The 13,370-nt window shown below is 32.8% G+C and overlaps 2 protein-coding genes across 3 annotated transcripts in view; one reads left to right on the forward strand and one right to left on the reverse strand.

The window, feature by feature from the left end:
* LOC105340426 (WD repeat-containing protein WRAP73) overlaps window positions 1-13,370 on the reverse strand; it is a 54,664-nt gene that overhangs the window by 37,642 nt on the left and 3,652 nt on the right. Inside the window, exons 4-7 of the mRNA XM_011446463.4 lie at window positions 12,896-13,012; window positions 11,203-11,275; window positions 10,962-11,065; window positions 10,711-10,797 (exon numbers count right to left, since the gene is read on the reverse strand). Coding sequence (XP_011444765.2) covers window positions 10,711-10,797; window positions 10,962-11,065; window positions 11,203-11,275; window positions 12,896-13,012 — 381 coding nt within the window. The remainder of the gene's footprint in view (window positions 1-10,710; window positions 10,798-10,961; window positions 11,066-11,202; window positions 11,276-12,895; window positions 13,013-13,370) is intronic.
* The window catches only part of LOC105340434 (cellular tumor antigen p53), a 34,844-nt gene that overhangs the window by 990 nt on the left and 20,484 nt on the right, over window positions 1-13,370 (forward strand). The window lies entirely within an intron of this gene.

A 13,370-nucleotide genomic window follows, 5' to 3' on the forward strand; every position in this document is an offset into this window, starting at 1 on the left:
TCAATTTTTGTATTGTTATTGCTACATGCATGGAAACCTGTAACGTGAAATGTATACATGGTATAAGATGAGAGAAAGGCAATATTGAGGAGGGACTCTCATGCATGTAGTGTACAGCCAGCGGCGTTAGAAGCAAATTAAAAGGGGGGAGGCAGGCTAGACACTTATCTAAAAACTTGACAAGCAAATAAAAAGAAAAGGTCTTTTGTTTAATGTATGACTTTGCCTAAAAAGGCTTAGCAGAACTCTGAATCATTGTAAATGAACCCTAGAACAATATAAATCAATCTGCCCTTAAATCCAATTCTGCTAACTACCTTTTATTTTTACATAGTCTTGCATGCTAAAATGTGATGTTTCAAAATGGCAGACTCTCAAGCTTATGAAAAAGCAAAAGAAGATTACTCCATCATGAAGAAGCAAGGGAAGATAACTCCATTAATCCATTAACTGCCCCCCCCCCCCCCCCCCAAAAAAAAAAAAAAAAAACTCTTTCCACATGCTTTTACAATTTCTTAACTTTGATTGACAGCTTATGTGAATTAAATCATTTCTCTCATTGAAATTCCTGAACAGAATAAATCAATAAGACAAATATATACCACCCCCCTCCCAGCCATAGTCCGTCCTTACATGTAGGTGACATTAAATATTATTAAAGACTGAACACCTGAGACAAGGGCCATGTATTTCACAATTTTGTTAAAAGACTTCATGGACATCATACCCACGCGTTTTTTCCTCACATTGGGAGTAGAGGAAGATTTTTGAAAATTTGGGTGTTTTTTTTGGGCATATTTGGCCCTGCCTGTGGCACCCGGGGATAGTAGAGTCATAAATTTCACAATTTTGATTCCTCTTACCATAAAGATGCTTCACACCAAAAATGGTTAAAATTGCCCTTGTAGTTTTCAAGAAGAAGTCAATGGGTAATGCGCAACGCACGATGAGGGACGAAAACAGATAGCAATAGGTCACCTCAGTTTACTCAGATGACCTTAAATATACACATTCCAGTCTGAATAGTGGCCAGCAATATTCACTTCTTGATATTTTTTTCACTGGTACCAGACAAGCGTTAATGTTGAGCCCTGTGCCCTAAAACATACATGTTCACTATATGGCCATATTTGACCCCCCCCCCCCCAAGAACGCCTGAACTCCTGCCCCATGTGCAGTGTTTTTCACAATTTAAGAATAGGACATAATTGACATCATAACAAACGTACTTACCCGGTAGTTTATCTCTCTCTACTGTGAAAACACAGAAAAAAATACTACAAAATTTATATACAGTCTCATGTAAAAAAAAATTAGAAAAAATATGGCTTCGCTCAGGTTAAAATTTGGTAACGCTTGTTTTAGACATCGTTTTCAGTAACGAAAGAAGTTATCTCTCTTACTCTATAACTTCGGTAGGACAATTAATTTTACCAGATTGGTTGATGACGTATTTTATCATCTGCATTAGCTACTTTGGTCTGTTAACAACCATGGGTAGAAAGGGGAAGGAATTATGTTTGGAAGAGAAGCAGTCCATTTTATCTCTTAGAAAAGCAAGTTTGACACTACAAGAAATATCAGATATTATCGGAAGGCCGTTATCTACAGTGCACACGTTTTTGAAGCGTCGTGGAACAACTAAAGATGTTGAAAACAAACAAAAAAGTGGCCGACCCAAAAAGTGCAGTGCACAGGATGAGTGACAAATTTTTCGGATTGTTAAAATGAATCACAGGCAAAGTTTAACGGAATGTTAGAAATGATATTGGTCCTGGAACTGTCCAAGAAAGCACCATGAAATTTTTTTAAATCAAGATGGATACAGTAGGAGACTTGTAATGAAGAAAATGCGTGTGTGTGAAGTGAATGAAACAAAGCATGTGAAATGGTGCAAAGAAGAGAACTGTGATTGACTCCTTGACTTACAGATGACTGTAAGGTTATGATCAATGGCAATTGAAGTGTATATGTATGGAGAAAAAACGGTGAGGAATGGGACCCACCTTGTAATGCACCAACTGCCGGGCGACATTTGGATTTAATGATCTAGGGGTGCATTACTTACAATGGAGTCAGCACACTTTGTGTTGTAGATGGCAATATAAATGCCCCAAAATATATAAGGATAATTAACAATCATCTTTGGTCCATCGTGGAAGAAAATTTTCTAAGATTCAATACATATTTACTATATAATGACCCCGCCCTATGGCCTGAACCCTTGATCCAGGAGGTCATGAATTTTACAATTTAGATAGAAAGACTAATGGACATCATCGTCATGCATTCTACTTATCTTACACTGCTGTGGAAGTAGAGAAGAAGATTTTCTATAATTAAATACACTTTCCACTATATTGCCTATTGACCCTGCCTTAGGGCCTTGAACGCCTGATCCAGGGGCCATGAATTTCACAATTTAAGAAGATGGCTTTATGGACATCATAACCATGCATTTAGTTTTTCTAAAATATATATTAAAGTAGAGTAAAGATTTTTAAAGACACTACGTTTTCACTAAATGGCTATATTGAACGTGCTTCGGGACCTGAACCCATGGCTCAGGGGCCATGAATTTCACAATTTTGGTAAAGGGCACCATGGACATCATGATCATGCATTTGATTTTTCTCAAATATATATGGGAGTAGAGGAAAAGATTTTCTTAGATTCAATACATTTTCCATATATATGGTCATATTGGCTTTACCATAGGGCCTGAAGACCTGGCTCAGGGACCATGAATTAGACAATTTTGATAGAGGTATCCCTGTCATCATAACCATGTGCTGAATGTCCAGAAGTTGAGAAGAAGATTTTAATTAAAATTTGAACCAATTTTTTTAGTTTCACCTAAAATTTATGGTCCCTGCAGGTTGGAGTCATGAATTTCATCACAATTTATGTTCTCCTCCCCTGTAAAGACCATATTTGGTCCAGATGACCCTAGTAGTTTTATAGAAGAAGCCGAAATTTTTCAATTATTAATGCACAACGAATGACGCAAAACAACAGATGAAAAAAGGTTGCAATAGGTCACCCGAGTTACTCAGGTGACCAAAAGATAAGTCATGCCAAAATGAGAACAGTCTTTCCGTTCTGTTGTTTCTATTGTTTCTATAAATTTATTCTTATGAAAATACCTCCTAAAGGGCACATGACTTGAACAATTTTGAATACCAGGTATACTCCAATTGAGGATGCTTCCACAAAAGTTTCAACTTTTCTAGTCAGATGTTTTATGAGAAGAAGATTTTCAAAGATTGTTCTCTATATATTTTTAGTTAAAAGTTGGACCCCTATTGTGGCCCCAACCTAACCCTGGGGATCATTATTTGACCAAATATGAATCTGCACTACCCAAACTGCTTCTACACAACTTTCAGCTTTTCCGGCCCAATGGTTTTTGAGAATAAAATTGTTTAAGATGTCAACAAATATTCAACAATTCTTAATTATCTCCCCTTGAAAGAGGGTGTGGCTTTCATTAACCAAACTTGGATCACCTTACCAAAGGATGCTTTGATATAAAGACTGGGGTTGGCCTAGTTAAACATCCACAAGGACGGCAATCAAGCATAAAAGGAAGCAGGCCACACCTCCAAACTGATAACACTTCACACCAGAAGCATATGCTGATCAGAGAACTACATCTTTAGGGTCATTCAGCGGCTTGCATTCTTTAGGAATTAATGTATCAAAGTTACATACCATTTTGTTCACTATATTAAAATCTTTTTTCTAATGAAATTCAAATGATTTTGCCTGTTTCGTTTAATAACTTCAAAAGGTCAAAGTTCATGATTTTCAATTTTTATTTGATGAAATATAAATAATTTTGTGAAAATATGACTATTATGGGGGGTTATTTATGCTTAAAATGTTCGAAAATAATCTCACCATTTAAATCATGATTCATTTTTTTTTAATTTCTAATCAACTATTTAAAAATCAGTAGAATGCAACAAAATTCTTAATGCTTAATGCTTTCAGCTCAGGTGAGCTTATAAAAAGTAGGAATAAGTAGGAATTTAGGCATGTCTGAAATACCAAAAAAATGCACAAATGAGCTGGAAATGGTCCAAAACAAATAAATAAATCACAAATTTTGAGACAATTCCTATAAAATCAGAGATGTATGTGAAACACTTATGCCCCCCTCCTGTGGAAACATCCACAAAGAAAATGAACGTAACCTGCAAATAATTGAAATTTTTCTAAGTCCAAGGGACATAACTCTGTCTAAAATTGCACGATCATACCCAAAATCAAACTTGCTCTAGATATCATTATGATAAATCAGTATACCAAATTTCATTGCAACATAAGCAACCTCAGCAAGGAAAATGAACAGAAACTGCAAATAATTGGAATTTTTCTAAGTCCAAGGGGCTATCGAAAATTGCTCGATTGTACCCAAAATTAAACCTCACCTAGTTATTATTATGAAAAATCTGTATACCAAAATTCATTTTCATACGTGCAACCTCTGCAAAGAAAATGCACGGAAACTATGGTGGACCGACCGACCGACAGACAAATAGCAGCAAAGCAATATGCTCTCCCTTCTTTGAAGGGGGGGGGGGGGGGGGCATAAAAATAAAGCACAATTCCTGTTCAAAATAACATCCTCTGAAATAATATCTCTGATCATTATTGGTATATACACACTAAAAATGCTACCCCCAGGAAGTTAAATGGATAATCTATCTCCATAAATTATCTAGCACACAATGTATAAACATGTGATGTACCTGTGAAACCTTTGAAATAATATTTTACCACCCCAGACACATGTTTTAATGATATCTTCCTCTGCACAGTGATTCAGTTCAAATGTTTAGCTGACTTCAAAAAATGCTCAAATTAACTATTTTTTCATCACAGGAAAGTGTCAGAAAGTCATAATTTCATCAGAAATATGAGTTCTATTTAATACAGTTTACTAATTATCAAAGGATATGTATGTATTTTGTCATCAACCTAATGAATATCTGTCCACAGGTAAAAAAAAAAAACAACCCTATATCCTAAAATGATTTTTTTTAATTTCACACATTCTGCACTCATACAGTGATATTTCATAATTCACATAGATATAGTCACAGAAGGCTTCTCATCTTCACCATTTTTATCAAAAATGAATTTTAAAAATTTAAAGATGACATTGCAAAATGAAACTTAACTGTTTCTAAGTACCGCTTGATATGTTAAGAGGTATAGCGCCTTTTCCCATTATTTTGCCTACACCCATGTTTAAACAAAAAGTACCTTTTACTAAAAAAAAATACAGATACTTTTGCAATATATAGATTTTGAAACCCAAGTAATGATCTTATAATGGTGTCTGTATCCACTGTTTTGTCATAAGTTCAAGAAAACTGCTTTGAGAAATGAATGTGACGAACTCAGCTGATATCCTAAACCATGATTACTTCAAGCAAAATGCAATGCATCCAAGTGTAAACAGAATGTAGTGATAATCAGCTTAATGGAGTCATGATGCAAAATATCTGGACAATGTAGTGTAATACACATAGATCCTGTATAAACAAAAATCCATTTTTTCAACCTGGACATTCATCTGTTTATAATCAAGTCCCTTTTCTAACAGGGTGATTTTATAGTCATATCACCTATTGAGCATAGCAGTTATAAAAGAGATCCTAAACAATTGTTTATATGTGGGATATAAACTTACATCAAACTCTGAACCCCTTCCGTTGTGAGGCCCAAGAATCATCCAGGGGCCAAAGTCTTAACAACTTTAAAGAATCAGCAATATGTCAAAATGCTTGCATATATGTAAACCCATACATTATAACATTTCAGTTTTTGTGAATAATTAAAATGTAATATGTTTTCCCTTGTAAAATTGGATACCCAATTTGGCCCCACCCTACTCCTCAAGATTTTGATTTTAATGAATTTGAATCTACATGTCTATCTGAGGTTGCTTTAACTAAAGTTATAGCATTTCTAGGTTTTCAGAAGATTTTTAAAGTTTTTTTAATGAATTCTTATGTAAAAAAATTGTTGGACAATGACAAAATAAGATCAGAAAAACAAAGCTAACAAGAGGCCCATGGGCTACATTGCTTACCTGAGCAACAACAGACATAATAAAATCAGCTTTGTGGATTCATTTACAAAATATCTTAACAATGTCATATAATAGATCCTGTCATAAAAAAAAATCCTCTGCATATTCTTATGTTTATCATTGAGCCTTTGTAACAAGATGATTTTACAATCATATCACATATTGCATTGCAGTTCTTGAGAAGATGATCAGACAATTGTTTATAGATGGTTAATACATCTGCATGTATTGACCAGTCCCTATTCCTGAAGACTAAGATTTTGACAAATTTTCGTTTTCTCTTACTTAATCATTGGGAGAAAATTAGTGAATTTGTTTTAACATAAAAAATAAAACAAATTAATGCAGTTATGAGCTATATAACCATAGATTGGACAATATTAAGCAATCAATGAACAACCATACAGATATTAAAATTACGAAATTTTCAAATTTCATGCAAAAATATTAGAGGTTTAGATAAATATATTTTTAGATTTGTGTCACTGAAATATGTGGAGCAAATATGGCCCAGGAATTAACTGATGGAATTTTCCAAGACATAGTTTTCATCACAATTTGGTTTCAGAAAATAGTTTTTTCAAATTATTTAAGTTGGAGTGCGCATTTTCACTTATTCACATTTAAATGCCCAACATCCGTCTTATGCTTTTGTGTTAACAGTGTATAATGATGGCATATATGACTTCATTTTTATTTTATGATGCCTATATTGCTATTTCTTTGACAGTGTGATGGTCAAACTCTTGATAATAATAAAGTTTATCAGTTCTAACTGATACTAACTGTCTAACTGTAGACCCCTTCACGGTAACTGCGGTACTGCTCTCTTGCAAGGCAAATTGATATACTTTGCCGAAATTATTATTATCAATTGAAACAATTGATGATACATTATTTTTCACTAAATTATGCCATTTTGCCCTGCAAAAGAGCAGTACCGCAGTTACCGTGAAGGGGTTAATTGCTTATATCAGACATTTACAAAATAGATACATAAATAATTTTCGTTAAATATATTTTCCGAGAGAAATATCTCGTGACAGGTCTTAATTCACCACAGTTAAAATGCCACCCATATACAGCTGATATACGTGTATTGTAGCAGATAATTGCAGAATCGCTCCGTAGCGATATTGGAGAAAATTACTAAACTTTCATTGAAAATAACAGTCAAATTATCCATAACAAACCATTTTGAGGCTGTAAATACCGATCATCTAAAAATTTAATTCATATTTTTGAAGAATTCAACACTTTTTCAGCAACGTTTTTTACTCGATTCAAGTTGACGTTCGGAACTCTTGGGATTTTTCCTAGTAAATGCACTGTGTTAGAGTTATCTCCTGTATTTTTTTTTTTTATGAACAGAATACATTTGTATATACATATAACAAATTTCCAATGAAAATTTACTTGTATTTGTATTATAGTTTCTGATTTTATCCATGCAAATGTGGTATTGTGAAAATATAAACTTTATACAGAGCATCCCGGGATTTAGTGTAAATGTAATGTGCATGCGCAAAATTCTAAAATCCAAAAAATCCAAATGATTTCTGGAATTATTTGAGGAATTTTCGTTAATTATTAATAAGCAAAGCTTGATTGAGAAAAAATAAAAAGAAATTGGTAATCTTCAAGTACCAATGATGTTTAAAATATATATAAAACAAAAGACAGCACTCTCCTGATTTATTGACATAAAAGCCCAAAAATTTGAGTCTATTATTTTAATATAGTAGTACAGATTAAAAAGTACTCAACTAATTGACTTGAAAATTACCAGGCTTTGTCCTTTTACCATGCCAAATAAGTGTACGAAGTTTGATAAATATCCGTGCAAGGGTTTTCTTTTAAACTTGCTTCCAAGTTGAACACACACACGCACAGCAGTGATGCTATATCCCCTACTCAACAAATTGCGAGAGGGGATAAAAAACACACATTACAAGCTGGTAATAGTTTCAAAACTTATGGGTATTTAAAATGCTTTTGAAATTTTGAAGATGGTGATTTAATCCCCAACTGACTGATTAGGTTGGTAATTAGCCCCTTAAACTGGGGTGTTGAATTGTGTTGTTTTAGGTGAAATATGACACCTATAGTTATTATCACCTCAGATATAAATGATTGACTGCTAAAATTATGTCTAGGAATAACAATCAAATGAATATTGTTTTCTTTAAGGAATACAGTCTCAATGCATTTATAAGGATTGTTCATTATTTATCTCTTGTGCAAAATTATTTTTACTAGATCTCATCTATAAGTAGGACCCCCAATTTTTCTACTCCCCCAAATCTGACTTATAGGCAAGTATATATGATACGCCAAAAGTTACGACTAACCATGGCCAGGCGTAGATTTTTTGGCTTAACCTAGTTCGGGCACAAAGTTACACCTTTGAGTGAAATGGACCTTAGTTCAAATTTTGCCTTAAGTTCCGATTCATGCGAAGCGTAAGGTTACACCAGCGTACACTTTTTAGTGAAAAGGGCTTCAGTTCTGTATTACTTAAGAAAGTTCTTTATTAACATCGAAAAAACTAAGGTCCATGCCTTTGCAGCTCAAAAATATCTTTGAAGCTTGGCGGAAGTCACAGAGCTGATGGGAATTTGAAAACAAAGCAATTGAAAGCTGAGTTAGAGTCTTTTTAGGCATTCTCAGAGGAAATTCTATCGCAGAATCAAATTCAAGAGCATATTGATTATTGTCCCTTCCCGTTTAAATATTCTTTATGCATTAAAATGTTTTTTTTAACTTTACACATTTCTGACCAAAATTTATTAAATTATAAAGGTTTATTTTGCAAATGCCTATGTTAGTTTTATTTGCTTGAATATAATAAGTAGTACTACATGTATATGTAATAACTAAAATCAGTTAGTTGAAAATTTCAATTAATTTTGATTATGAATCGAAATGGTGTTTCTGATTGATTCAATTCAATAATCAATAGTGTTCTCCGCCGATCAATACTGATCTTTTAGATAGAGTCACCTATTTACTAGTTTACCTAAAACATTATCTCTCTGAAAATTACAAAAGAAAAAAAATAGACCATACCTAAGGTTACATGGTAATTGCAATTTCTTTGGTTGAACCTTATTGTATTCCTCTTGTTTACCTATCACCTCAATGTGACTTAGACTAAAAGCAGTTAGTTTATCACCTGCTAGGATAATACATGGAAATCACTGTGAATGAAACAGCAGTTTATTTATCTATCGGATAGTCATTGATTTGCCTATCAACAACTTGGGAATGATAAAAGACAATACTCTAAATGCCTCATAGACATCAAAGAGATTTCAACCAAGTTCTCTAGGTTTTTTTTTAATAGCTCTGCTGTTTTAATTACCAGTAGTTTTTTTTAGGGAGAACTTGATTCTTTAAATAAACAAAGTAGTTGGTGTACAGTGTGGCTAAAATTATACCCCCAAGTCAAACTGAAGAATTTGTAATTGAGATATGGTTGGAAGGTTTTGGTTTAAGGTATTTCTTTGAAGATTACTAGAGATAAAAGTATCTCTTTGTGCATATTTACTTGAAGACAAGAGATTTCTATCAAGTGACATATCAATTTGCAGAACAGTATGTGAATAGATTTCCAATTACATATTTTGTCTTCAGTTTAAAGTGATTATATGTTACATGAAATCAAAACTATATAGAAAGCATCAATCATTAATGTCCTATCTTAGTTATATTATTTAGATAACATACCAAAAACTCCCCCCCCCCCCCCCCCCCAATAGGATTAGCTGCTATTTATTTAAAAGTGCCCGACAAAAAAGCCACCAACATCATTAATATATAAGTGATAAAAACGAAAGCTATACAATTGTATTTTTGGGGTACATTATTAACTTCTCTTCAAAATTTGACAAGTCTTATAACAGGTAAATAAAAACTATCCTTGATAAAGGTCTGTCTCTTTTATGACATACAGATATGACGTTTAGCACTAAAAAGAGTATCAACACTCCCCAAAACACTAATGTCAACTTTTCCTATCCTGTTCATCGATGAATAATAACAGGTCAATTTTCAATAAACAGACTGTGAATCTTATAGGAGATCACTCTGAATTTATTGTCTTCTCCTTCTGAAGAAGGGTTGCAACATAAAGGAATAAACCTGATCTGAATTATGTCATGGTAAATTTATCCAACCTTTAAAAGACATGTTCTCTTCCACACAGTCTTTGCCTCTTTATCAAAGAAAGTCATTTACCATAACAAGTGTTTTAAAAAGATATGTATGTTCAATGAGCCAGATCATCAAATTGACTAAACTGCAAATTTTTATCATCATGCACAATTCATCCAGTGCTCTATAATTAGAATACATTGAGGTCAGGTGGAGAGTTAAGGTAAAATGGCCGTGTAACACTTTATTTCCAATAAAGTGTTCTTCTTTAAATACATTCTTAAATTTTAGGGAATAGATGTGTGATTTCCTCACATTCTGCTTTAAAATGAGGTTATATCTATTCAATATACATACAGATGCCAACGATATGATATATAGGGCTATTGTGCAGGTGTTTAATGTTTTGTGACAAATTTAAACTTATTCATAATAGTCTCCGAACTTACTTTGATTGGGGATTCCCAAACAGCTAAAACTCTCCCATCAGGAGACCATTCAATACCCATCAAGTCATCCGTCTCGGTTTCAAAATGCTGCAAATTAAATATGGTAATAAAAAAAATTCAAATTTAGGTAAAATTTCTCCTTTTCTATAAAATTCTTATATATTACTGCATTTAAATACCCTTGTTAGGGAAAAATTAGGGTCTAAGGAGTCTGCTTTGAATATTAAGATTCTAAAAAACATTTAAATTACTTTCACAAGTTCCCAAGAATCACAAGCAAAAATAGTGACAAAGTCTTTGCAGTCTCTCCTCTCAGCTAGGGCCATGTACTTTCCTCCATTACTGTAGTCCAATGCTGGAGAATTAAGATAATTTATCATGATTGAAATATGATGTTTAGAATGCTTTTCTTTGATTCTAATTGTTGTATGATTATCAGTAACTATGTGATATCGCATATTTATTGTATTGTTAATTTAAGTATGAACTCACGTTTTTGGCATTGTTTGGGGTAGCGTATGTAGGAAACAGACTTTGTCACCAGTGACCAAACTGTTATTCTCAGCTGTCATGAAAAAAAAAAACCCCCAGAATCATGTCAAATCATATGTATATTATATACATTCACAGAGTGTTTTTTTCTTTATTTCTTTAAGGCAAACCGATTATAATTAATAGCTTTATAGACAATAAAAGGGCTGAAATCCACATGATCCAGTTCTGACTAATTTATCAATTATCAAAACTTTCAGCAAATTTAATAAAAATCATGGACTGCATGAAATATTCATGAGGATTTCAGACTAAATTTCCCATATAAGAATAATTGGCCATTTCTTCTATCAAACGTCTTGATGTACATTAAAAATAACTTTTTTAACAATTAATTGTACCTACTCTTGATGATTAATTTAAAAAACATCTTAAGAGAAAGATGCAATGCTTGCTGCCTTCATATCCGCATGAATCACTTACGAAAGCATTATATCGCTATAATATTGAAGTATTTACAATTTCCAGTGTCGCTGTCTATGATAACATTATAAATCAAATTTGCAACATATAGTTCAAAACATTTCATCAATGACGCAATTGATGTGTTGTTGGGGTCGAGGGGGGTTTGAATCAATAATTATGAAGAAAAAAAAAGTAACGTAAAAGTGTAAATAATTTAATGGTATAATATTGCTGAAAATTATATAAAAATAAGTATTAAGGAATCACTTTTTGAATATTTTAAGGTGATATTTATGGTCGGGGTGGGATCAATTCTATCATAAAGCCACCCTTCGAATGTATTTGTATAAAAATCACAAAACATAACAATAGTGACTCAATTTATGCAATTTTGATCTACTTCGAAGATCATATTTCAAAGCAACAAATATCACTTATTGGGATAAAAGCAGACAAGGGGTATATACGTGTAACGGGGTGGGAGAAATAAAACCCGAGTAAGGCAAAAAATAATCATGTAGTTGTTCTATCTGAACATTTGGCAGAGCAATAAAATAATACAGAAAAAAAGAGAATTTCATAATAAAGCCTTTAACCAAGTGAGAAATTATTGGCTTTCATTTCTAAAATGTTCATTGATTTATCATTTGAAAATAAAAAAGTCAGCGTCTGTGTAGAAGCTATAGCTGCAGGTTTGTAGCTCCCTGTATGAAAATAATGAGTGGACAACCTGGGAGCTACCGGTATATATTTATATGTTAAAAAGTTGCAATTTATGGTGCAAAAAACTTGCGCTTGTTTTGGACTGATTAATACCATTTTATTTATCTGGTTTTAAGGTTCCTATTTTAAGTAAACAACATCAATGAAATCTTCAATTCTTGTGAATGATACATGGAAAAAGAGTAACTATGCATCAAAATGTAACAAATTTGACTATTTCTTTCCATCTTTTATCTGAATGTTTCTTTTATTACCTTTAATGATAATAGATTTTTTTACCTACTTTAATATATGATCTAAAAAGAAGGTTTGGTTTAATTGCTCAAAATCACCTTAAAAATTAAATAAATCATTCTACAGTTTATCATAATCATGGTGTTTATAATTTACATAGCTAGATCTTAAAAGTTGGTTTTTATAATTGTTCATCTAATTATATATTGAATGTATAAAGAAAGTGGTGAAGTAAATGAATTTTTTTTAATTTTTTTTTTGTGTGACCTACATTAAAGTCAGCTGTAGTCAGTATGTGTCTTCCATCTGGGCTCCAGCGGACAGCACAAAGTCCAGCAGAACCCTCATCTATCTTACAGGTCCACTCAGGCTGCTCTATGGACCAAACCTGTAATATGACCAAACCTTTTTTAACAGTCATTCCCTTCAAGAAAAAACATAAACAGGAGAACCTGGGTGTGCAATTTTGCATTCTCATATCTTAGATTGTTGATTTTGGATAGCAATTCACACAGCTTTCTACAGATGACTCTTGAATGCAAACACCCTTATTAAGATAACTGAACTGTCAACAAAATGCATTACTTCAGAGTCAAGCTGCAGAACCAATGGTTGTAAAATCAAACTTGATAACTCCTTGTAAAATCAGATTATGAAATAATGAAACCTGAGAAATATTTCATTTCAGAGATAGATATTTGACAGTGTCTTTATAAATCCACTTTAACAATAAAACAATATTTTGC

The sequence above is a fragment of the Magallana gigas genome, chromosome 3, assembly GCF_963853765.1.
Source record: "Magallana gigas chromosome 3, xbMagGiga1.1, whole genome shotgun sequence".
NCBI classification, from domain to species: Eukaryota; Metazoa; Mollusca; class Bivalvia; order Ostreida; family Ostreidae; genus Magallana; species Magallana gigas.